Here is a 26,675-nt window from a genome sequence, read left to right as displayed (position 1 = left end):
GCTTATGGGCCACCCTCTACTGCTTTCCCAGGTTGTAAGCAGGGAGAGGGATTGAAAGTGGAGCAGGCAGGACACAAACCAGTGCTGATACAGATGGAATCCTACTGCTTCCAGCGTGAGGATTTAGCCATTGAGTCATTGCACCAGGCCCCATTACTCTTTTCTGTGCCCACGAAGTACATTGGCTTACATTCCAACATTGATACTGTATCACCTTTTCTTACCTTGTTTTTTGTTTTTTACCCATTATGTTGTATAACAATGTAGCAAATCATTTTTGGAGACATTCCAGCCCTACTTCTTGGTAAGAATAGTCTCATGTCATGATACCTCCCTTTTCTTCTACAAGTCAGTTGGAATTGGAAACTGGTATGAAGAAGGGACAATAAAGAACGAGAAAGGAACGCTGAAGTTTCATATCCCAGGACTTACATATTGTCTGATAATAAATGAGATTTCAATTTGATTGTTGCACAGCTCTCAAGTCCGCAAAGTCAGCAGGATCTCCAGATTAGCATCCTTTATTCAGGACAGGGAATACCGTATACAATGCAAGAAATAGGTTGAAAGACTTCCAAAGGTAAGTAAACAAAATGAAAAACAGTAGTCCTTCTAAATTCCAAAGTGATTTTAATGCCAAAAAAATTTTTGATAACAAATGATGATGATTTTACCAAAAAATTCTACAGGAAATAGCCTCTAACATTTATATTCAACCTTATATTACTGAGCATGTTTTATCTATCAAGTTCCACACTAGGCACTAAGGCTGCAGACCAAATGCTTACACTCAGAGGGCTTCCAGTCTACTGGGAAAGATGCAAGCCATGACCCAAACAGATACATTCATTCAAAGTCAGGGAATGCATAGTCCTTAAACAGGGGATCCCTGAGCAAATGAGGTTTTTGATCTGACATCAATCCTTGAGAAATATTTTCTTGTATGGATCATAACCTGCTTATTTGTATTGATACAAAAATATGGTTTCTCATGAATATCATAGAGCCCATTTGGACTTTTGTTGAATGCACATTTGCACATATTTAAAATTTCTCTTACACCAGAAAAATGTTTCCATTTTGTACAAACTTTCAATAGTTTCCTGTACATGCTCACCTGGGTGATATTAAAAAATTCCAATAACAAGTAAGGCAGAGGACAGATCAGTTAGAATAGAAGCTAAGCACCTGCTGTGCTTTCAGTACCTTTCAGTAACCTTCAGCTCACCACTTAAGGGGAGATTGAGCATTCTGTGATAGGGGCTCAGGTGGAAGGAAGCCCCTAGGTGACTCAAGACCCCCACTACCTACCAACCACTTAGTTTACTAGTACTTTGCTCCAATATAAATTATGCAAAGTTTTATGGGTTTTTTAAAATTGATAAATGAGATTTGTAGATATTTATGATGTATAACATGGCATTTTGATAGATGTACCTGTTAAATAGAATGGCTGTAGCTAATTAGTATATCCATGACCTCACATACTTGTCATCTCTTTTTCTCTTTGGTGAGATCACTTCGTGTCTACTCTCAGCAATTCTCAGGCAAATAATACTTCATTCTTAGCTACCATCCTGACACTTGACTCATCCCCTCAGCCATCTGGCTCAACTAGCACTCCTGTGCAAACCTGGCTTCTCCACCAAAATAGTCGAGATCAGAATTCCAGCTGATTCCCCCAAGTCCTGTGTTATCTCAGACAGTCTCATAAAAACCCATAAGAAAAAGTGAATTCATGTAAGAATATGAAGTTGCTGGTTTTAGAATGCATTTGTTTTAAAGTGTTGAGAATGAGCACTTACCACATAGTTCTAGCCATAAAGTAGGGCAGCACCTGAAGCAGCTTGGTTTACTTTTCTTATGGACAGAAAGATATTCCAAACATTCCTTAATTTAGGCAGCTGTGACGATGTATTGAATCTTTAGGTTATGATTTCATTTAAGTATAAAGTCATCATAAGGAAAAGAAGACATTTCAGTGCAAGATTAAATTTATATTGAATTTACAAAGTACCAACAATTGGCTGGTACAGAAGAAATTATATTATTGCTTGAAAAACAAGCATAAATTTGTCTCCCTCAGGAAAGAATAATTGTGTTCACTGAACTTGGAGGGACTGTTGAATTGTCAGGAAGAACACTCTGTTTAAATATGGCCTTCATTTTTAAACTGGCAAAAAACATACAGAGCCTGGCTTCTATTAATTTAACCTTTGTTAAATGTAAACACGGAATGCTAAGAGATGCAAATCTTATACTGTATTTACTAAACGATTTTACGGTCAAGGCAGAAACGCTTATATGAATAACTGATTTGAACAAAACATTGTAAATTCATGAATTTATTTTTGTTCTACCATGATGTAAATATTATTGGACTTCCAGTCAATTCTAATGGAAACTAGCTCACTTTTCTCTTGCTCTCTTCATTTGAACCTGTCAAATTGAAAGTCTGCACTACGAAAAAAAGAGCATTGTTTTACATTGATTGTGACCTCAGTGTGTACTAAAAAAAAAAGGCAGTTTCTGAATCTCTTTCATATTCGTCTGTATTTCAAATAAAGAGGGCATGTTCAAGAATATTATTAAGTGCATTTTTCCAGAATCATGCATAAGCACTGCTCTGTTCAGAGTTTATTAAGGAGCTTTGCGTCACAAATATTCCCATCTAGACTTACTTATCTACAGGTCAAAGACTGGTTTAAAGCAAAGGAGGATGACACTGCAATTTCAAGTGACTATCCTTTCTCAAAACTGGGAGCAAAGTGCCAAGCACCAGGATGAGCCAGAGTGAGAGTCCTTTCTGGGCCTCGCAAGAACTTTCCTGGCAGCCTCAATGTCCTGCTACGGAAGTCTCTCAGTCCCCAGGTATGTTCAGGAAGGCTCCACTTGGCAGCACACAAGGATTCTTCAAAAAGTACATGGGAAATGTGTACTATACAAACACAAAATTATGCGTGAATTTCAAACATTTTTATAGCAAAATAAACTGATCTCTATTTTTGCGTGAACTTTTTAAAGTACTGTCATGTTTTAATTAGGTTAATGATTCCATTTGAGGCCTATCTGCCTGCTATAAAATTATCCCCATTCTAACAGATATACAGGTCTGGTCTAGGTATATTTGTAGGTTTTTCTTCCTTTAACTAAGCAAGACCAACAAATGAAAGAATTTTATATGTGGTGAAGGCCATGCAGGCAGCATTTGAAAGGGTCTGGAAAATGGAAGTATAAATTCACATTCCACTGTCAGCTAGTTGAATCTGAGTAAGCTAACTGCTCAAGTTTCTCTACTTCCGCCTTGGGTTCTTGTAGAACTAGCAGTAGCCTATGCAAAGTGCTAGCGCATAGGGAACCCTCAGAAAAGGGTAAGTCCTGATTTTGCTGGTCTGTTGCTTTTTGTGTTTATGGCAGTGATGGGTTATGTTTTGCTCACTATTAATAAGCAAACGCCCCAGGCTGTGTAGCCTGGTCCCCTTCCTATGGCCTACACTGGTCCATCTCTGCAGTGGGTGACTCTCCTAGTATGGGAAGGGATAGAGGACATGGTGAGGTTCCTTTGTTATCTTGTTGGGGAGCCCAGGGAATGCTGCTAAACATTCTACAATGCACAGAACAGCCTCCTACTCCCAGCATAGTGTAATACAGCCCCAAAGGCAATTGTGCTGAGGTTAACAGACCTTGACCTACCTGATAGACACACCAAATCTAGAGACAGGGAAACCATAGCAACCATCAGAATATTCACCATAAATTTCAAACAACCCCTGAAGGAAATGAAGGACAGTTTTAGAACAGGCTGCCTGGTAGGTGGGTGTGGGTGGGAATGTTTGTGATTTATTATTTTTTTCTTTTTTACCAGTACATCGACTCTTGCCTCAGATATATTTAGTGTGATAAGGTCGATGTTCTGCACCACTGTCTGAAATAAATGGTTTCCTTGCCTTCTACAAAGGAGACTTTCAGTAATGTCATCCATCTTCAGTTCCCTGAGTTAGAGGTCTTGATACGGTTGTGGGTGCATATCTCAACACGAACCACACTGGACATTGATGATTGGCACATTCCTCACACTTTGATGCATATGTTTCAAGATATGAAATGCTTATGAAAAATTATGTGATATAATCCGAAGTTGGCTTTCCTTAGGACAGCCTGAAAGTACGAGCCTCTTTGAAGTTTGCAGGAATCCTGCTGCTCATTTAAAATAGCTCCATACACTGAAGCGACTGAATCCATTGCCAACCATACTTGTTCGGGCTGGCCCTCTCAGCTCTACAGCTTTCGTCAGTGTATGATGGGTTTCAAAATAAAAACCTCACCTAAATTTCTGAAAGTCATCACAACTAACTCAGAAAGTCTTATGCTCTTGAGTCCAAGCTAGTGAGATCATCCTCTGATAACATCTTTTGGGTTCTCACTAGATATATGATGGTTTCAAATGATTACAAGAAGCAAAAAGCCAACCTGGGGAAGGTCTGAGGGCAGAAAGGGGTTAAAGAAAAATAACGAAAAGAAAAAAGTCTAACACAATCAACATTCTGTTTTCAACACCCTCTCAAGACATAGAGAAAATGCAAAAGTGAAATACTAAATTGATAAAATAATTCGGATATTTTTATACTACTTAGGTAAGTTATTCAAAATGAGATTTTGAAAATCATCCAGAATAAACTTCTCATCTTGTAAAGAAACATGATTTGAAGCAGAGGGCAGAGGGCTTGGGTCTGGACAATGGTGGTGGAGGGAGCAGGGTGCAGATGGGAGGGAGTTGATGGTTCATCCCTTGGTATGTTGAGAGTACCTTTGCCACATGTCAAGTACCAGGATCCTATACCACAAAGACTGTAACATGGTCCTTGCTTGACCAGATAACAGTCTAGTAGATGCATAAATCTATGCTGAGAGTCGTGGGTGTGTTCCATTCTGAGAATATTCCCCAACATTCTCAATGAGGGCCTGCACGCTATCTCCATCTTGTATTCACCCAGCTTAGAGTATAGCAGCTACTTGCATTGAAGATTTCTTTCTTCAGGAATAGCTGAGGTTTAGTTAAGTCTTTGTAACTGTGAAAAAGCTTGAAATCCTTTTGTTCTAATTCTTTGAGGAGGCTGTACCAGAACCGCACGACACTGCTGTCAGTGCCACTAACCTCAAACCCGGGCCAGTGGAGATGGATCTCAAAGATGAGCTGGCCAATCTGTTCAATGACATTTTCCAGAATGAGATTTTCCAGAACCTTCCATTCTGCACTTTCCAGATCTGCCTTGAGCACATCAATCTGTAACAAAACAATGAGATGAGATGAGTGGATTTGACAAACCACTGATAATAATGCCACCTTGAAATTAGGAGCCTCACTTTGTAACTGTCCCCACAAGGAAGCAGAACTTGTAAGATTGTAGAGTTGGAGATAATATTCAGGAAGTTATTTCTGACTTGAATGTCTAACCTCATTCTACTCCGAATGTTACATAGACAAATGGCAGAATGCCAGGCAGAAATCATAATAGATGCTTGCTTTGGGCCCAGTGGGAATGGATTTCCAAGAAATAGAAACTGTGTCATATATGTCACAGAGCCCACAGTCTATCTGCTGCTTCAAGTGAGCCAGCCATGGCAGCATGGTGGCCACAGGGAGGGATTCACAGAGGGCTATTGCCCATAAGGGCCTACTCACAAACCTTATCCCCTTCTCCCCCAAATGCAAGGACTAGAAGCCAATGAAACAGTTCTTAAGCATCTGAATATTGGACTTGTAAAAAAGTTTATTATGCCATGATTTCTTTCAAATGGAGAAAAGCAACACCATCTGCTCATTTAATGAATAAGAGGAGTCTTCAAAAAGTTCATGAAAAATGCATGTGATGAAGAAACCGTGCCTGGATTTTGAAACATTTTTGCACCAAAATAATCTTTCCATTCCACTTTCTATGAACTTTCTGAAGTTCCCTTTGCACGGGTCCTCATCCTAGGTGAGACGGAATACAGGAAAGACAGTAGGAGGGGAGGAAAAATAAGCTGCGATTAAGTTGTGAGAATCAGCTGCTTTGGGCTGGTTTTAAACCCAATGCATTGCAATCGCAGAAGTCTACATTTCCTCAGAGAGCAACAAAATCTAATCCTTTCCAAGCACTTACAGATGCTTGATACTTTGCTAAGTGTTTTCCCTTACAATATCCATCTAATCCTCTCAACAATTCTGCCAGGGTGGTTATGTTAGTGTCCCTTGATTAGCGTTTACAGAAAGCAGACTCAGTTGTAACTGACAGCTTGCCACGCACGTAGCTGTGTGGTGGAACCAGAACACTGTTGACAGTGCCCCATTCCTACCCACGACCTGATGTGGCCTCCCCAGTAAGCCGCAAGAAGGAGAATAGTAATTCAGAGCCCAGAGGAAGTTTCGGCTATGGACAATCAGACGCTATTTGGCCAGTGGACAGAAGTCAGCGAGTAGAGCATCGTGAAACATCACTTTACATTTACAGAGTGCTTTTCAGAAGGCATTATTTTCCCACATGGAAGGAAGCCCACAGCATCACAGAGTGGGAGGACCAGGGTGAAAAGGGTCCTGCATTGCAGCCCAGGTTGTGGTCCGTGGAGGCAACGGCAGGATCTTAAACCGCCGTCGCGGAAGCTGCCTCCTGAAGTCACTAGCACCAAGGCCCACAAAAATGAAAACATCGTTACTTGTTTAGAAGGATCAGGATAAACATGAGGCTGGTCCTGCCCAGCCTGCCCTTCCTCTCAGTGCACGTTAGTTGGAGCAGTTCCCATGCAAGGCTGAAACTTAAGTACAATGACAACAGCCCTTGTGTGATTCCAAAATTGAGAAGAAGAGAGGGTTCATGAGATGAACACATAATTAGTGCAGGAGTATGAGCTTTGCCCAAAGTCGTGAGATTCCATGTCAGCAACGCCCGCATCACCATGTACCCCGAGTCGAGCAGAGGGACTAGGGTTACAAACAAGACAACACGCACTGGGTCATTCGTGCAAAGACAATGCCACTTTATTGAACACTAGCCTGACTTTTACACTCTCTGGTTCCTCCCAGTATTTTTCCAATGCTCAAGCAGCTCCTAAGACCCTCAGGGGCATCTTGATAAACAGAAAGCAGGGAAGCAGGAACTTGCGGTTAAGCCAGGAACTAAATGTAACAGGCCAAGATTGTGCATCCTGTTACCCATTGAAAAACAAGCTAAGGGGCCCGGCAGCGTGGCCTAGCAGCTAAAGTCCTCGCCTTGAACGCCCCGGGATCCCATATGGGCGCCGGTTCTAATCCCGGCAGCTCCACTTCCCATCCAGCTCCCTGCTTGTGGCCTGGGAAAGCAGTCGAGGATGGCCCAATGCATTGGGACCCTGCACCCGTGTGGGAGATCCGGAAGAGGTTCCAGGTTCCAGGTTCCCGGCTTCGGATCGGTGCAGCACCAGCCGTTGCGACTCACTTGGGGAGTGAATCATCGGATGGAAGATCTTCCTTTCTGTCTCTCCTCCTCTCTGTATATCTGACTTTGTAATAAAATAAATAAATCTTAAAGAAAAAGAAAAATAAGCTAAGCTGTGGAGTTAACCCTTGGGAGACCGGGCCCTGCAATCCTGTAGGGGATAGTTACTCTCCTAGATGACCCCTGCAGTCTATCAAAGAAGAGTTATGGTAACAACTCCAAGAATACTCAGACGAGCTATCTGCAGACCAGTCCGTTGGTTCAAGAGTCCCAAAATCAAAGCAAAAAAAAAAAAATCTTTCTTTAAAAATGAACTGAGCCAAGGCAGATTCCAATGTGAACACACACCAGACTAAAACCATTCTTGTGAATTACATACAACATAATTAATTCACTGTTTTTTTTCTATCTCAGTTGCAATGGCACTTCCATGGTTTTATTTAATCTTGGCAGTCTTAAGCAGAATATTCCTGGATGAAGGGTAATTAAGCTGCCAAAGGAAATATTTAACTGAAATCTCACAGAATGTTCTAAATGGTACAAAAAATATCCCAAACTCAAAAATCAGTATTTGCTGTATCAATTCATACAGCCACGTATTTCTGTGGTTTATGGGTATATGTTGAATGTGATGAATGAATCAAAGCATTAATCAGTTTACAACCGACCTAAAAACTACACTGGTTAAATATTGGAGAATCTATGTATTTTTCCAAGCATATTTATAAATAAACAGGAGGTAAGAATAACTGGAAGAGAACTAAATTCTTAGATGCGATCATAGCAAATACATTCTGCATGTAGAAATCCACTGGCTTGTGTCCCAGCTGCTCCATTTCCCATCCAGCTCCCTGCTTTTGCCTGGGAAAGTAGTGGTTAACAGTCAAGTTCTTTGGTGCCTGTACCCACGTGGGAGATCCAGAGAAAACTCCTGGGTCCTGCCTTCACATCAGCTCAGCTCCAGCCTTTGCAGCCATTTAGGTAGTGAACCAGCAGATGGGAGATCTCTCTGTCTTTCCTATCTGTAACTTCCCCACCCTTCCTTCCTTCTGCCTTTCTCTTTCTTTTTTCCTTCCTTCTTTCCTTCCTTCTTTTCTTTTCTTTCCTTTTCTTTTCTTTTCTTTTCTTTTCTTTTCTTTTCTTTTCTTTTCTTTTCTTTCCTTTCCTTTCCTTTCCTTTCCTTTCCTTTCCTTTTCTTTTCTTTTCTTTTCTTTTCTTTTCTTTTCTTTTCTTTTCTTTTCTTTTCTTTTCTTTTCTTTTCTTTTCCTTTCTTTCTTTCTTTCTTTCTTTCTTTCTTTCTTTCTTTCTTTCTTTCTTTCTTTCTTTCTTTCTTTCTTTCTTTCTTTCTTTCTTTCTTTCTTCCTTTCTTTCTTTCTTTCTTTCTTTCTTTCTTTCTTTCTTTCTTTCTACAGTGGCTGAATAGACAACTAAACAAAACTCACTTCACCAGTACAGACGTACAAAGACTGAAAGTGAATGAATGTCAGTCTAGCATAATGGTTCAGTTGGCTAATCCTCTCCCTGCAAGCACTGGGATTCCATATGGACATAGGTTTGTGTCCCAGCTGCTCCACTTCCTATCCAGCTCCCTGCTTGTGGCCTGGGAAAACAGTCGAAGATGATCCAATGCTTTTGGACCCTGCGACCATGTAGGAGACTCATAGGAAACAGCTTGTAGCTTTGGATTAGCTCAGCTCTGGCTGCTGCAGTCGTTTCAGGGAGTGAACAGGTGGATGCAAGATCTTTGTCTCTCCTTTTATATGTAAATCTTCCTTTCCAATAAATGCCTAAGGCAAGGAGAAGTGGTCATAGTAGACAACTTGATTCAAAAGCCATAGAAAACAACAAAGATCACTGTATAATGAACACAGGATCAAGTTAATATGAGACAATGATGATGTAAATATTTATCCATCCAACATTGGAGCACTCGGTTATTTAAAATACAATTATATGTAAAGGAGACAGAGACTCAAATACATTAATTGTTGGTGATGTCAACATTCCATTTACATCAGGGTACATATCATGGAGACAAAAAGAAGAAAAAATAAAGAACAAAGAAGAGCTGGCATTGTGGCACAGTGGGTTAAGCCACCAATTTAATGCTAGCATTCCCTAGTAGAGTGTCGGTTCAATCCCAGGTGTTCCACTTCTGGACCTGCTTCCTGCTAATGTACCTCAGAAGGTAACAGAAAATGGTCCAAGAGCTTGAGGTCAGCCTGAGGTATCCTGTTTACCTGCACCACCAAGCAAAGTCCTTCTTCGTTCAGGGTTGATTTCAAAGGAGAAAACAACAGATACTGTGTGCTCACTTCTTTTCTTTATAAAGTCAGTACGTCTCCATCCTCTGCAAAGTCTCTGCTGCCTTCCACAGTACTCCAGCTCTGTCTCAAGCATGCTTGAGTCACTGTTTCTTCCTTGTTTGGGTCTTCATTGTTCAGGAAGTACACAGACACCCCTAGTCATCTATCTTGGTGATATCACCCTCAAGCCTGATTTTTTTTAATTATTTTTTATTTTTTTAATAATGATCTTTATTTTTTAGGATTTTTACATAGTTGATTAGGATGTTAGGGTCAAGGGCTACTGGAAGGTGGGTGAGACCATTATTTCCACATTCTCTCTTCTTTCCTTCCTGCATCTGGGGAAACGGGAAATAAGGGGAGAAGTCACACCCAGCCTCCCTCTGTACCCTGGGATGGAGGACAGCCAACTGACACCATCCCAAGGTCCCTGAAGTGGGGCATGCTCCGAGGGTCCTGCTCAAGAGGTTTTGATAGTTCAACAGTTCTGGATTACTGCTGATCTTGTGACTCCAAGCATGATGAAATCTCTCCAGAAACCACTGGTTGACACAGTCTACCTTAGAGTCTCTGTTTGCCCAGATATTCACTGCCAACGCTTGGTGGTGTAGTTGATTAATTTGTTCTGTCCTCCAACCTCTGTTATGATACCAGGTGTCCTCTGCAGACTCCAATGTACTGCCATATCCTCCATGTGAGCCTGGATATGCTGTCGACCGAGAAGGCCCAGCTCTGATACATGCACTCCACGGTTAGACCATGGAACCTGTAATTCTTTCTATGGTTGGGGTTCTGAGTCCAGCAATTCAACTTGGGGGATCCCAAAAGAAACTGCATCTGAGGTGATCCCAGACTTGATTCTTGTGTGTGCTTGCCATTACAGCGTCTGGCACAGTCCATCATCACAATCAGCTTATGCACATACTGGTAGTTGCAATTACTGGGTCAGTTCTGTCTCCAGCCCTGTCTTCTACACAAACCAATGGGTATTGCAGCCCATCCCAATCCTGCCCACCACACACCTGGCTCTCACGCTAACCAGTGGGAACTGTAGCCTAGTCAGGGTGATCTGCAATAACCCCCACCAGGCCCGTCCCCTGCCCTGGTTCGCGTGCTTGCCAGTATGTACAGCAGACTTATCCAGTCTGTCCCACATCCGATTCAGTTCTCATACGTGTCAATGGGCATTGAAGCCTAGTTCAACCAAACTAGCCCCACTATCCAGCCCACACTTGTGCTGGTGGGTGCCACTCTGTCTAGCCATGCCTGTTCCAGTCCTGGTTCTCATGCTCACCAGTCAGAGTGGCAACCCAAGAGAGAGGTGCCCACTATTTCCCTAATTGGCCCACTCCTACTCCTGAATCTTACACTCTCCAGGTGGTTCTGCAGTTTCACTTGATGGAATTTGCCCCCATGACAGCATCTACCAGCTGATGCTGCACCAAAGCCTAACCAACCCACTCTGGCTTATGCATGCATCAGCAGGAACAGTCAATCCAGCCTGGTTTTCTCCTGGTCTGGCTCACATGAAGCCAACCAATGTTGTAGCCCTGCCTGGCCTGATCTGCCCCCATCCCAGCTCTCATGCTCACCAGTGGGAATGGTGTCCATCAGGGGACCCCCCTACAGCCTCCTTACTGGGTTCGCCCCCTCCTGTGCCCACTTGGGTGCTGTGGCCCAATCTGCCATGGTCTGCCTCAGTGGGTACTGTAGCCTGGCCAGCCCGGCCCACCCCCAATTCCAGCTAATGCTGGTAGGGGTTACAGCATAGTCCAGCCCAGCCAACCTCAGGTCCTGGCCCTCATGTGAATGGGATTGTGCGGTGGCCCAATCTGGCCTGACCCACACTCCATTCTGGTGTTTAGATTCTCCAGTGGGTGATATGAACTGCTCTGGCCTGGTTCACCCCTGACCTGTGCCAAATGTATGTCGCTGGGTACTATTACCTGGTCTGGTCTGGGCTGCTCCCTATCATGGTTCTTGTGCTTACCTGCAGGGACTGTGTCCCAACAGAGGAGTCTCCCAAGCTCCTCCATCAGAACTTCTCCCAATGCACCCATTGGTAGGTCCTTGGGTCAGTCCTACTTACTCCACCTCCTGTCCTAGCAGGAAGAATGGCCTTTCCTGAACAGTCTTCTCCTATTCTGGTTTTTTTACTGTTGGTGTTACAGCCCAGCCAACCCTGCTCCACACTCAGACACAGCTCACACATGACTCAGTAGAGGCAGAGACCTAGCTTAGCCCATCCTACATCTGTCCTAGTTCTCACAATCACCAGTTGGTGCTGGAGTCTAGCCCAGTCTGGTATGCCCCAGACCCAGTCCACACTTGGGCTGAGGGACACTGCAGCCATGTTCAGACCAGACAGCAGCCTCTACTCTGGGCCTTGCACTCACTAGTGGGAACCACAACCCAGCCAAGGTGTACCCTTAGCTCCCTAGCCATAGATCTTGCACGAGCCAGTGGTGGCTCTCACCCAGCTTGGCGTAGTCCCTCACCAGTCTTGGCCTTTGCCCTTGGATGGTGTAGCCTGGCCTGACATGGCCAGTGCCCAGTCCCAACTCTCACTGTGGTTGCTGGAGCCTGATCTTGCTCAGTCTGTTCCCATCCCTGAATCATGCAAACCAGTAGGTGTGACAGCCTAGCCCCACATGACCTGCACTCCATCCTGGTTTCTGCACTTGTAGGTGACCTAAGGTTTGCTCAGCCCTGCACTGTCTATACCCTCCCAAAATCAACCCACACATTAGCAACAGTTGGAACTACCTTGCCCAGCCTGCCTGACCCCCCAATCCTGGACCACATGCTCACCACCAGGAGCTATGACCCACTAGGGGAAGTTTCCCAAGTGCCCCACTCAGTCCAATCCCACACTCAGATCTCACATATGACAGTGGCTGAGCCTTTGCTCAGCTTAGTCTGCCCCTTAGTCTGGCCTTGTATGTGCTGGTGAATGCTGCAACCCAGCCTGTTCCACACCCTGTATTAGGATGCACATGCAGGTGCTGCATCCTGGACCTGCCCAGAATGTTCTCGGTCCCAGTACCCATGAGTTGGCAGGTTCCATGGTCACTCCTAGCTCAGGCCATTACCTGCCCCCAAACTCTTGAGCTAACCAATGGGACTTCTATTTCCACAGGGCTTAGCCCACATATCCCCCACAGAATCTACCCCAGGACCTGGTTTTCTCACATGCTGGTTGGTGTCCTGACCCTGCCTGATGTGACCTGTCCCTTGTTCCAACATTCAGTCAGGTACTGGGATCTAGCCCTGCTAGACAGGCTCTCAGCCCTAGCTTTCACATGAATTGGCATGTGGTGGTCAATCAGGACTTCCTTGTGGGCTGGTGCATGAGTCTGACCCACACAGATCTTCTGGTCTCCTTCAAACCACTTAATCTTAGTCCCTTATTTACCTGCAAGTACAGTGGCCCTGTCATTGGGTGTTCCTTAGGATTCAATCCCCATCGACATCTGTGGATATCCTTAGGCAGTAATTCCACACCCTCAACTCCCCAGAGCTTGTTGCCAGGCAGCACTGTTGGTACTCTGGCTGCCCACAAGCTCAGGATTTACCCTCCGCATGCCAGTGGTGGACAGGGAGCTAGGATCCCCAGCAGGAAGCCTGGATCGGTGCAGATTTTCCCAGTCACAGCCACATGATGGGGAGATTCAGACACCCATGCCTCTGCCCAGACTAACCTGGACTCTGCCCACCAACATGGCGGTGGTGGGCGGAGTCATGGTCCTTAGCATGCACAGAGCTGTCCGAGCTTGATCGCTGCGGACAGAAGAAATCCTCAGACCTCAGAACTCTCAAGCCCAATTTTTTTAAAAAAATTATTTGTTTTAATTTGATTTGAAAGGCAGAAAGACAAAGACAAGGAGAGAGACATAGAGGTAGATTAACATCTTATCCATTGCTTAACTCCCCAAAATCAATCATAATAGCCAGGGCTGAACCAGACTAAAGCCAAGAACCTAGAATTTAATTTGAATCTCCCACATAAGTGGTAGGAACCCAAGCACTTAAGTTGAAATCTGTTTCTTTCTTGTGGACACCTTAATAAGAAGCTTTGACCAGAGGAACCAGAACTTCAACCAGACATTCCAACATGGGATGCAGCAACGTTACTGCTACACCAAGCATTTGCCCCCAAGTTTGCTGTTTAATGCAAGAGATCATGCACATCTTTACATGGCAAAAAGTTTTTACCTAGCATACTATCCCAAAGAAGGTCCTTCAGGCTGTCACAAGAATTCAACAGAAGTGAGTAAGGGTCCCAGCACAGGCAGGAGGTGGATAAGTTTCCAGATTTTTCACTTCAACAAGAGTTGCTCCCTTTTGATTTCTCCCATATACCCAGAATCCTGTCTAAAGATTCCATTTGAAAAGACAGCTCTCCTACTTTGAAAGCATCTATCTGCAAACTTTTTTAAACAGCTTTTATAATGATTGAACAGAGGTAAGCCCTGCCCACTTCTGATGGACATTTGGGATTCTGGCCAAAGGAAGTTACAAAACTGATGTGATCAACAAACTTGTAGATAAATCTTACAATAAATCCTCAGAAGTAGATCAGCAGAGTCAAAAATGGGCACAGCTGGCAAGTTGAGCTCTTGAGACACAGAACCAACTTTTTTGAACTAAGAAAATACATAAGAAAACAAACTTTTAAAGTCTTCATTAATCAATGAACAGAAAGGCAGAGAGAGGGAGAGAAATTCTCCAACTGCTGATTCACTCCCCATATGGTCTGGGCCAGAAACTCCATCCCAGACTCTCTCATGGCTTGCAGGGGTCCATGTATCAGGGCTGTCACCTTTGTCTTCCCAGGGACATTAACAGGAGACTGGATCAGTCTCAGAGTAATCGGATATGAACATGGGATGCCAGTGTTGCAACTGACAGCTTAACCTACTGTACCACAATTTTTCCCCCTGCACAAAGCTTAAAATAGGTTGATATCATGCATTGTAATGCTAATTAGTCATGATTCTGTTAATCAAAACCTTTAAGAGTTAGAGTTACACAAATAACACCATTACCTGTGAGTAATAATCATCCAGCTTAGCAATCAACTAAGTAAGAATAAGGTATTTTCTGTTCAGATTTTACAACCTGTAAGTACAATTGCTTGTTTTGATATCACTTGACTTGTTTGGGCCAGGATCACACACTGCTGAGCACAGTCAGTCGCCATTACAAGATGGCGACAGGCACAGAGTAAACAACTCTGCCCTGATGTAGCTTCCTGCCCTAGTTTGCCTGGCAACAGCAGCGACCTATCCCAATCTGACAAGTAAGCACTCACTGTCCTATCACGACCGGTCACTGAGCCACAGACACGCCTCTCATAGAGATGTATATAAGCCATCCGCTTTGCTCTCCCTGCGCCCCTCACCGCCATCTTACCCTCACTGAAGCGGCGCTCCAATAAAGTGTGATCAGAGAAGGACTTCGGTGTCTGCGTTTTATTCCCTGCTGGCCAGGGGCGCGCTACAACACACCATAAACCCTTTAATATACGTGCAATTCACATGTTGTAAAAGAGGCCTGAAGAGGAGTATAGAAACTGAGTTTTGTGATTGAGCACATAACTTAAATTAAAGAACAAAAATTCGGTCACATCATCTGGTTACATATTAATTTTTTAAAAGATTTATTTATTTTTATTGGAAAGTTAGTTTTACAGAGAGAAGGAGAGACAGACAAGACAGAAAAAGCTTCACTCCTCAAGTGGACTCCATAGCAGGAACTGAGTTGATGCAAAGCTAGGAGCCTGGAGCTTTTTCCAAGTCTCCAACATGAGTGCAAAATCCCAATGCTTTGGATTGTCCTTTACTGCCTTCCCAGGCCACAAGCAAGGAGTTGGATAGAAAGCAGAGCAGCCAGGAAATGAACCAGCATCCATATAGGATACCAGTGCATGCAAGGCGAGGACTTTAGCTACTAGGCTACCACACTGGCCCTATGTATGAATATTTTTGAGAACCAAATTGTCATTTACTGACCACTCTAACAAATCAAGCTATATTAATTATGGTATGGGTCAATATTCATCATTTTAAAATAACTGCATCAATACAACTTCTTCCTGCTTTTTAGCTTAATTATGAAAAGTTGTTATTTAATGATAAAATAAATTTAGGCTTTTATATATCAAATCTATTTAAGGAAAGATTTATCTGCACCTGTAAAGCTAGAAGTTAAATGCATTATAAACAGTATCTTCTTGTAAAAAAAAAAAAAAAAAAAAAAAACAGAACAAAATAATCTGTTTTAAATGAGCAGGAAGATTTAAAGCCTCTTTGAGAGCTTTAGACTTTAAACATTCTAACTCAGGTTCAATTACCACTGCCAACTGACAGAAATGTAACTAACAATGTAAGATTTTTGCTCCCTCTTGGCAAAGAGAGACAAGGCTTGCCCTGCATGTTGTAAGAAATATGAAGGGTCACTCTAAGCGAATGTAGACCAATTCTGAACTAATAAGAAAAGAAAATATTTTTCTGTATGCTAATCATCTCACAGAATGAACCCTTGCAGGAGGCAACACTTTGCAAATGAATTTTGAAAGGAAATGAGGACAAACATTTACAGACTTTCGTGTGTGCCAGAGAACCCTACCTGAGGCTGCTGGGTTGGGAGAAAGGATGTGTGTAGCAGTCCCTGAAGCTCAAGACAGACACCTATACTGGGGGAGCTGGTGACATGAAGTCAAAAGGCTCTTGGTTACTAGTGGAGCAGCCACTGCGACAGTAGCAAGAAAGCTGCCCAGGGCTGATTCAGCACCAAGGACAGCTCCAGCCATAAGCTCTGATTTCTGGAAGAGGTTGAAAAATAGCTACTGTCTTAAAGTTACATCACACAGATCTTTTACTTTCCTGTGGATTGTATTTCTACAAGCATTCTAAAGTATTTCTAGAAAGACATAGGATGTAAAAGACATATAAATTATTCTTAGGTGTATCAACGAATAACCAACTAAGTGTCCACACAAAATGTTCTTCAGGAAGACATATTCTTGAGGCTCAATGGGTTAATCTATGCCTTTAAATGATGAGATTGAGTCAATACCAAAGGATTGTGGGTACAGCAATGAGAGTCAAGCCCAAACGCAAAACCAGCACTAACCTAGAGGGTCATAAACTCATTTGGTTCTTTGTTTTTTTTTTTTTTTTTCTTTTTCAGGGGGTGGTTATAATATGTCCTGACACCTAAGCAAGAAGAGCTTTTGTTCTGGGAGTGAACATTTATGAAACTCAGCAGTGAGTGAGATAAGGTGGTAGGTAGAAACCAGAAATAAGAGGAGACAGGAAACATTTAGAGGCTTCAGGGGGAATGTGTGCACATGAACAAACTGAAAAAAGTTGTTCAAAAAAAAATATATATATATAAGAATTATCTTCATCACCTAGCCTAGTCTTATGTCAGATCTTAGTATCACCCCGGATAAATCAGTCTTCAAGTCCTAAAGCCATAAAGATGTGAATCTAGCATTGCCAGCAGTTCTTTAGATCTTCCAGGGTTACCCTGAAGTCCTCGATATATAGATCCTATAAGTCATCTAGAGTAGCAGATAGCCACGGTTTTCATTCATTTGTTGATGTGTTAATTCTCTTATCCAGTCTGTAAGCTGCTTCAGGATGGGGACATAACTTCCCCTGGGCTATCAAGTTCTTATCAGAATTCCTCGATCACAGAAGGTGTAAAATCTCATCAGACAGTAAGTGCTGCCCATTTTGCCTCAGGAATATATTGGGCCCGACCTCTTCTTTACTCTTCCACTTTCACCTCTGTGGTCAGTTTGCTACAGACTTCACCCATGAAAACATATAGAAGCCAAGGATGGATATAAGGTGTGAGAACAGCTGTGAAGTTATCCATCCCACTTGGTACAGTTGTGTTGGGGCCTTGATTTGCAACATTCTATAAATGCTAAGCTCTAGTTAATGTAGAGCTTTGCTATTCTTCAAAGTGTCATTAATTTCTCTGCCCATGTTTTTCATTTATTGCATTTCTTTTGGTGGAACACCAAAAATTTCTCCAGCTCATCTTCTCTTGCTACCAACAGGAGAGCCAAATTTCCCTTCAAGTACTGATGGAAGATAATTTTCCTTAATACTATGAGTTTAAAGGTTATTAAAAAGCACTTACCACCAGGATCTAAAGGGGTCCAATGACCTGAGAAGGCACATCTGACCACAAGTACTGGATAGGGCTTGGAAATAAATAAGGATTGGTTTTCTCTTGAGGAATACTTCATTGGCATTAAACTACAAAGTTCCCATTTCAAATATTTTCTGTTAGTTGATAAAAGAAATGAATGATTCAACACATACTAACAATACATAATCATGCAAGTGGCATTCAGTTTTCTGCTGTATTCAGTGTGTCTAAGACAGTGAACTGTGCCAAAGGCAAAAGAACACTTAGGAATGGTATGAAACAGTGATGTCTCATTTGTGTGACCATATAAACTCAAATTACATAAAATTAAAATTATAGAGACTGCCAAAACCATACAAAATGAAAACTAGAGAAACTCTGTTACATTCCGCATGCCCAAAAGTCACACAAGGCAAGTGGCTTGTCACCATTTACAAGAGCACCATTTACAAGTACATCTCTATCATCAAATGCTAGCCTTGTAGACTGAGTTTGGAAGTGTGCCCTGACTTTGAATTTTTTTTTTACTAATTTGCAAAGAATTGCTGTTGGTTTTTCCTTAGAAGCTTAATAATATTTGATCGTGAAGCACATTTGGTCATGGCCCCTTGTTTTCTTGGAGAATTTTGATTACTGAATTAATTTCATGACCTGTTATTGTTCTGCTTAGGTTTTCCTGTGTCTTAGTGGTTCATTTTTGGTAAAGTAAATAAATAAATAAATAATCAATGCATTTTCCCCAAGTTTTTCAATTTGTTGGCGTATACTTGTTTATAATGGCCCCTGATGATTCTGTGTGTTTCCACGGTATCAGTTGCAATATTTTACTTTTTGTCACAGATACTATTTATTTGAGTTTTATTTTTCCCCTGAGTTAGTCTAGTGATAAGTTTATCAATTTGGTTTATCTTTTCAAAGAACCACTAATCTTGATTTCATTTTATTGATCATTTGTATAGCTTATTATTTTCTATTTTATTTGTTTCTGCTCTGGCATTTTTAAAAATCTCTTTTATTCTACTGTTTTTCAATCTGGTTTGTTCTTATTTATATATATATGTATATATCCTTGAAAACTATGGATAGGTTATTTACTTCATTATTCTGTAATTTTTAAAGTAGATACATATTGCTATAAACTTCCCTTTTAGTAGTATTTCTGTATATCTTGTAAGTCTTTGTGTGTTGTATTTCTGTTTACATTAGTACTAAGGAATTTAAAATTTTTCTTTTGATTTCTTCAGTGACCCATTCATGCAGAAGCAGGTTCTTCAGTTTCCCCTATATTTGTGTAATTTTTGGAATTTCTTTTTGTTGTTAATTTCTTATTTTATTCCATCATTATCAAGCAGGGATGAATGATATGACTTCAGTTTTTAAAAAATTGTTGAGGCTTGTATTGTAGCCTAATATATAGCTTATCCCAGAAAATGTTTCATGTGTTGGAATATTCTGTCAATGTTTGTTAGGTCCATTTGGTGTCTCACATAATATGGTCTAACTTAGAGGTTTCTTCATTGATTTCATTCATGCAGATTATACATCATTAGTGAAATTAGGGTGTTGAAGTCCCCCACTATCATTTTATTAGAGCTTATCTCTTCCAAAAGAACTCATAATATTCTAAAGTAAAATTGGGTGCTCTGGCACTAGCTGCAGGTACATTTAACATTATATTTTCATGTTTGATTGACCCTTTGGCCATTATATACTGACCATTTTTTGTCTAAAATCTATTGTGTCTGATAAAAGAATAGCAACTCCTGTTTATTTTTCAGTTGTGCTTACATGACATTTTCCCCCATCCTTCTGCTTTTTGTCTTTATGTGTCTTTTCCTGTGAGATGCATTTCTTTCTCTTTCTTTCAAGATTTATTTATTTATTTGACAGAGTTACATATGCAGCGGTCTGTGTAGTGCCATAGAAAGACAAGCCTCTGCCTTCAGTCCTGGCAGCCCAGATGGACTCTGGCTTGAGCCACAATTGCTCCACTTTCAATCCCTCTCCCTGTTTGTGGCCTGGGAAAGCAGTAGAGGATGGCCCAAAGCCTTGGGACCCTGTACCACGAGGAAGTCCCAGGCTCCAAATCAGCTCAGCTCCAGTCATCATGCCCATTTGGGAGTGTCTCTTCCTCTCTTTTCAATAAAAATAAATAAAATCTTTTATAAACGTATAACTTTAAAAAAAATAAAGAGAGAGAAGGATAAAGATTTTCCATCTGCTGGTTCACTCCTCAGGAGGAAGCCAGGAGCTGGAGCTGCTTGCAGTTCTCCCACATGGTGCAGAGGTTCAAGTAGTTGGGCCATCTTCTGCTTATCCCGGGTGCTTTAGCAGGAAACTGAATGCAAAGTGGAGTAGCCACATCTCCAACCTACATGTATAAGGGAAGCCAACTTTACCTGCTCCACCACAGTGCCAGCCCTGAAGTACTTCTTGTCGACAACATACTGTTGGATGTTCTGTTTTTATCCATTCACTCTGCCTGCATTTCTAAATTAGGGAATTTAGATTGTTTGCATTCAAAGTTATTATTGATTGGTAAGTAATGATATAACTATATTAAGAGATGAAGTAAACCTGTGAAGAGGAACTGACAAAGGGAGTAGCTGTAGTAACGGACTTTCTGGGAAAGGAACAAATAAAACAGCGTGGCTCTATCAACATGCACACATACTGTGGGGCTCAGGGGCAAAGAGGTCACTAGGTCAACAAGGTGGCAACTAGCAGTCAAGGTCCCTGGGTTACCTGTGGCGAGCAAGATGGTGGCCAAGGACAGAGCCCTGGGCGTGAACCAGGGAAAGGGTCAAGTTGTGTCAAACAAAGACTGATTGACGGGGGCCATTTCGCTCACCTACCCCAGGCCTATGGGGGGGTGGCTTCCGCAGTCGTGCTCCTAGTAATTGGCTCCTAGTTTCTCCCTCCTGGTATTCCTGAAACTCCTGGCCTGAGGCTATCCATTACCCTATATAAGAATCTGTACTTCCCAAATAAACCAGAACTGCTGGACAGAACCCCTGCCCGTCTGTTTGTCTCTCATGCACCGGGAGGCTGGGTGGCAGGCAGCAGGTTTACCCCCTCCGGCAACGGGGTACTAGAGGAATCTGTGGGGAAGACCCCACCCCGCACATGCAACCCTGCAAACATTCTGTAAGTCATCCTCTGGCTCTGAAGTATCCAATCAGACCATATGCAACCAAATATGTAGAGGGGAAGTAGATTTGTTTACTAAGAGAAAACAAGACAATTCCCTGCTATGCTGCAGGCTCTTGTGGTCCTGAATCAAAGCTGCTTCCTGCTGAAAGCCTTGGTGTCTTGTCCCTCTCTGTTCTGTATCCTGCTACCATTTTCACTTAATTTTGAAAAGTTTTATTTATTTAATTAGTTTGAGAGGCAGAGAGATGATGGGTCAGGGCACAGAGGCGAAATCTTCCATTTGGCAGTTCACTGCCAGCTGGGGTTGGGACACCAGACTGAAGCCAGGAACTCAATCCAGGTTTCCCGTGTGGGTGGTACAGACCCAGGTGGCTGAGCCATTGTCTGCTGCTTTCAGGATGAAGCTAGAATCAGCAGACGCAGAACCGGAATCAGCAGAGGCGCCACGCGCTGGCATGTGATGCAGGCAACACTAGCCTTTTTCTTAATTACCAGATCAAACTTTTGCCCTTCACTATTTAAAATTTTTTTTCTTTCTACTTTATGTTACACACCTTCTCTTTTTCTAGAGGGTATTGTAATTTTACATGTCTTCACAGAGCTGCTGATTTTTTCTTTGTTTCTATTTTCAAGACTCTCTTAAACATCTTCTGTAAGGTCGGTTTGCTGGTGAACAATTCCTCCAATTTTTGCTCAGCTTGGAAATTATTTCTCCTTCATTTATGAATGACACCATTACTGAATGCAGTATTTTTGGTTAAGAGTTGTATTCTTTAAAAAAACTTGAAGGGCCCAGCGTGGTGACCTAATGGCCTAAAGTCCTTGTCTTGGATGCACCACGACCCCATATGGGCGCCGGTTCTAATCCTGACAGCCCTGCTTCCCATCCAGCTCCCTGCTTGTGGCCTGGGAAAGCAGTCGAGGATGGCCCAAAGTCCTGGGATCCTGCAACTGTGTGGGAGACCTGAAAGAAGTTCCTGTATCCTGACTTCGGATTGGTACAGCACCAGCCGTTGCGGTCACTTGGGGAGTGAATTATTGGATGGAAGATGTTCCTCTGTGTGTCTCCTCCTCTCTGTATATCTGACTTTGTGATAAAAACGAAATAACTTTTTAAAAAACTTGGAAATATTTCCTCCTGGCATATGAGGTTTCTGTCAGAAAAAATATTCTGGGGGATGGCAATGTGGTACAGCATGTTAAGCCACTTTCTGTGAAGCTGGCATCCCATGCGAGGGATGGTGTGTTCTGACTGCATCACTTGCAGTCCAGCTCCAAGCTAAGGTGCCTGGGAAGGCATCGGGAAATGATCAAGTGCTTGAATTCTTGCCACCCATGTTGGAGGTCTAGATGAAGGCCCTGGCTCCTGGTGTCAGCCGGATCCAGCCCCAGCCGTTGCAGCCATTTGGGGAGGGACTAAACAGACAGGTGAGTGATCTCGTGCTCTCTCTCTCTCTCTGTATAATTCCACCTTCCAAATAAATAAATAATCCTTAAAATTATATGGCTGATCTAATGGAGATTTCCTTAAAAGTGGCTTCGTGCTTTCATATTACAGATTGAAAAATTCTCTCTTTGGAGAGCTCAGCTTTAATGTGTCTGGTGAGGATCATTCGTGGCCATGTCTGTTTGTAGTCTCATTGGTCTCTTGTACTGAGATGTCCATATCTTTCTCCAGATTGGAGAATTTTCAACTATTCCTTCACTATACAGGTTGTACAGCCTTTACTCCTTCAGGAATTCCCAGAATAAATGTATTATTTAATTCAGTGGTGTCCAAAATGTCTCAGACAATGTCTTCATTCTCTATGTTCTTTTGTTTCCCGATGGCGTATTTCAAAAGACCGGTCTTCAAGTTTAATTATTCTTTCTTAGGTTTTATCTAGTTGATCATTAAAGCTATTGGGTTTACTAAGTTCTTCAAAGATTGCTATTTGATTCTTTTTTTTTTTTAAGATCTCTGTCTCCTTGCTGAATTTCTCATTTGTATTATGCACTGATTTCCTAATTCATTAAGTCAATGTGTATTCTCTGAGCTGACACTGTGGCATAATGGGTAAAGCTACTGCTTGTAATGCCAGTATCACATAGAGGGGCTGATTCATGGCCCAGCTGCTCTACTTCTGATCCAGTTTCCTACTGATGCTTTGGGAAAAGCAGTGGCATAAGTGCCTGGACTCCTGCAACTCATGTGGGGACCTGGAAAAGCTCCTGGTTCCTGGTTTTAGCCTGACCCAGCCCTGATCATTGTGACCAGTAAATGGAAGATTTCTCTCTCCTTCGCTCTCAAATGATAAAAATAAATTAATAAATTTTTATTCTCTTATACCTTGCTTTTAGCTGCTAGGCTACCAATAGACATTTTGTACACCTGTTTCAACTTCCACATTGTAAAGATAAGGCCAAATGAGGGTTCAGCGCAGTAGCCTAGCACCTACAGTCCTTGCCTGGAAGGCGCCACGATCTCATACAGGCATCATTTGTGTCCTGGCAGCTCCACTTCATATCCAGCTCCCTGCTTGTGCCCTGGGAAAGCAATCGAGGACAGCCCAAAGCCATGGGACCCTGCACCTGTGTAGGAGACCTGGAAGAAGCTCCTGGCTCCTGGCTTCGGATCAACGCAGCTCCAGCTCTTTCAGCTGCTTGGGTAGTGAGTCAATGGACAGAAGATCTTTCTCTCTGTCTTAATTCGTCTCTGTATGTCTGACTTTCCAATAAAAATACAATAAATCTTTAAAAACAATAAGGCCAAATGAGATGCTCAAGATTATAACATAATCAACATAATATGACAAAGGTTCCACCACTCTTCTGTTCAGTCTACACACACACACACACACACACACACACGCAACTGAAGTTCCCCTCCAGTTCTACACTTCATTCTTCTTTGGACTCCATGACAAGCCACATGGTCACCTTCAGGAGATCACTGATATTTTAGAGAGGAGCATAGTTCCTTCCTTCTCCTAATACCTTTGTCTGTCAAGAATCTCTTCACAACAGAAGTACCCAGAAAAGCACAATCTGGCATTTTCTAAATTTACTTCTGATCAATACCAGCTGGTACATTAATAAAGATTCAGATCCCATGAAATGCAATGAGATCCCCGATTTCTAAAATGAGAAAAAGCAGCAACCTGTATCATTGTTTTGATTATGGGCAAATGTAGTGTGGCAGAGCTGTTGCCTGCATTAACACCCTTTCCTCTCCTCAATAACATGACTCTAATTTCCAGCTGACTCTAATGCTTTTACCTAATAGATAAGAGACTATTTTCTAGTCATTCTGGGGCTGTCTTGCCCTGTGACTAAAATCAGAACAGCAAACTAAAAGTCAACTGTCATGTGGGATTTCTAAGAATTTTCCTTCAAAGAAAGGGTTGGATTTTATGCTTTCACCAGCTTTTAGCCTGAGATGAAGATGTCAGAGTTGACATCCCAGCAACAATACTAGAGCATGAGAAGAAGGATTACATCCTAATGGTTGGTACAGGAGGGAAAACCTGGATGGAGCTTGGGTCCCTGTAGCCTAGTCTGGAGTCTCCCTACAAGATGTATACTCCTTTTCTTGAGACTTCTTTCATGGGAGAGGAAGGTAACTCTTCAAGGGTTAAGCCGCTGTTGCTTGCTTTTTTCATGTGCAATTCACCTAATTTCAAATTCATTTAACATAATCTAGTATTCTTAGCTACTTGTTGAGAGGTGTCTCTATTGAAAAAGCTATTCAGAGTTGAAACTCTGTGTGAAGATATAGTGACAGCACAATATGAAACTTTCTATGAAGACATGGCAAGAGTCCTCTGAAAGGTAAAGTTCCCATCCTAACTTTCACAGTTTTAGGGCAGTTTTGAATTGGTACAGTGTTCTCTAATCCCAGGTTTGCTGCTCTTACTCTACATCTTTTGCTTATTTCGTTTCTTCTTCCTCCCCCTTAGCCCCAGGACTGAAGCAATCCTCCTGCCAGGATTCTCTTGACCACCACACAGCTCTCAGCCTGGAAACTCAGAACACGTACTAAAGTCGGGCTATGATATCCCACTGGGTCAGTCCCTTTGGTCTGAAAATACTATGCTCAAGGCCTGTTTAGGAAGTTTGCTCTCATCTTCATCTCTTTTATACATTTGGAATTCCAGAATATACTTTTTTTTTATAATCTATTTTATTGTGTTGTTGTCAATCTTTACATAGTTAATTACAGTTAACAGAATATACTTTTAAAGCCAGGTATCAGTGTTACTTTGGCCAGCCAATGGATTGTGCAGGTGTATATGCTGTAAATGAAAATACGGATGGTTTTTCCTGAGAAAAACAGAGGAAAATGCTGTCAGAACTTCAAGTGGAACAAGAAAACAAACATAGCCTTGGCTTCATAATGTGTCCATGATAATATTCACCTTAGTTAATTTTAAGCTAAACACACTGGGTCTATCAAAAATCAATGTAACTTATAACTGAGGAAGATCCATGGTTTATGGATCCCAGAGTTCATTTAATTTGAGAGCTCATTTTAAAAAATAGGATGCAGAAGTTTAAACACACCTACCACAGAACTAAGTGTAAGTCTCAGAGGGTCTTGTGGCCCATTTAAGTGAGAGACAACAAACCTGAGTTCCACTAACTTTGTGAGTGAGTCAACCCTGGTTCTAATCAAGACATATGTACAAAGCCCTGCTCAAGAGAAAAGAAGGGATTAAGGGGAAACAAACTAGAATCAGATGTAAGGCCCAAAGCCAGAAGACAAAAATATGCAAGAAAAAAATCTAAGCAGTGGGAGTTCTGAGCTTCCTGTTTATGTAGCAATTAGAGTAGGGAAGAAGAGCTTCATAAACCAAAAATATCAGGACCCGGGATGTCATATACACAGATCATCCATGCGATACCCAGAAAATGTGCTAGATACTCACTGTAGATCAATCTAAAACCTCATCTTCAGAAAAAAAAAAACGGTTTGGATAATGTCTTATAGATATAATCATTCATTGACTCTCACTAGATATTTTTTTTAAAGTCCCTAATATTTGCCTTAGATATACAATTCTTTTTTTAAGATTTATTTATTTTTATTGCAAAGTCAGATATACAGAGAGGAGGAGAGACAGAGAGGAAGATCTTCTGTCCAATGACTCACTCCCCAAGTGACCGCAATGGCTGGCGCTGTGCCAATCCGAAGCCAGAGCCAGGAGCCAGGAACCTCCTCCTGGTCTCCCACATGGGTGCCAGGGTCCCAAGGCATTGGGCCGTCCTCAACTGCTTTCCCAGGCCACAAGCATGGAGCCAGATGGGAAGTGGAGCTGCTGGGATTAGAACTGGCGCCCATATGGGATCATGGTGCATCCAAGACGAAGACTTTAGCCGCTAGGCCACTGAGCCAGGCCCAGATATATAATTCTTCAGAAAACAATGTTTTATCTTTTTTTAAATCTTGAATCCAGTGGTAATGACAAACTAATAATTAACTAAGCACTATGTGCCCACTCAGTAGCTTGCTAAACATTGTACAAAGAATGCCATTATTTATCAGACAGTTAGATGGATTAGGTACTTCTGTTGTCCCCAAGTTACAGGTGGGAAGACTGATGTCCAGAGAGGT

At 42.1% G+C, this 26,675-nt stretch overlaps 1 protein-coding gene across 2 annotated transcripts in view; it reads right to left on the bottom strand.

Annotated features, from left to right (window-relative positions):
* Window positions 1-4,419: 4,419 nt before the first annotated feature.
* Window positions 4,420-26,675, bottom strand: part of METTL24 (methyltransferase like 24) — a 116,518-nt gene continuing 94,262 nt past the window's right edge. For both annotated transcript variants that reach the window (XM_004580326.2, XM_058671410.1), the window contains one exon: window positions 4,420-5,284. In XM_004580326.2, the coding sequence (XP_004580383.2) occupies window positions 4,970-5,284 (315 nt within the window). In that variant the 3' untranslated portion in view covers window positions 4,420-4,969. The remainder of the gene's footprint in view (window positions 5,285-26,675) is intronic.

Source organism: Ochotona princeps, chromosome 1, assembly GCF_030435755.1.
Source record: "Ochotona princeps isolate mOchPri1 chromosome 1, mOchPri1.hap1, whole genome shotgun sequence".
In the NCBI taxonomy this organism is placed as follows: domain Eukaryota; kingdom Metazoa; phylum Chordata; class Mammalia; order Lagomorpha; family Ochotonidae; genus Ochotona; species Ochotona princeps.
Note: the sequence above shows the minus strand (reverse complement) of the source record. Positions and strands in the feature narration are given on the sequence as shown.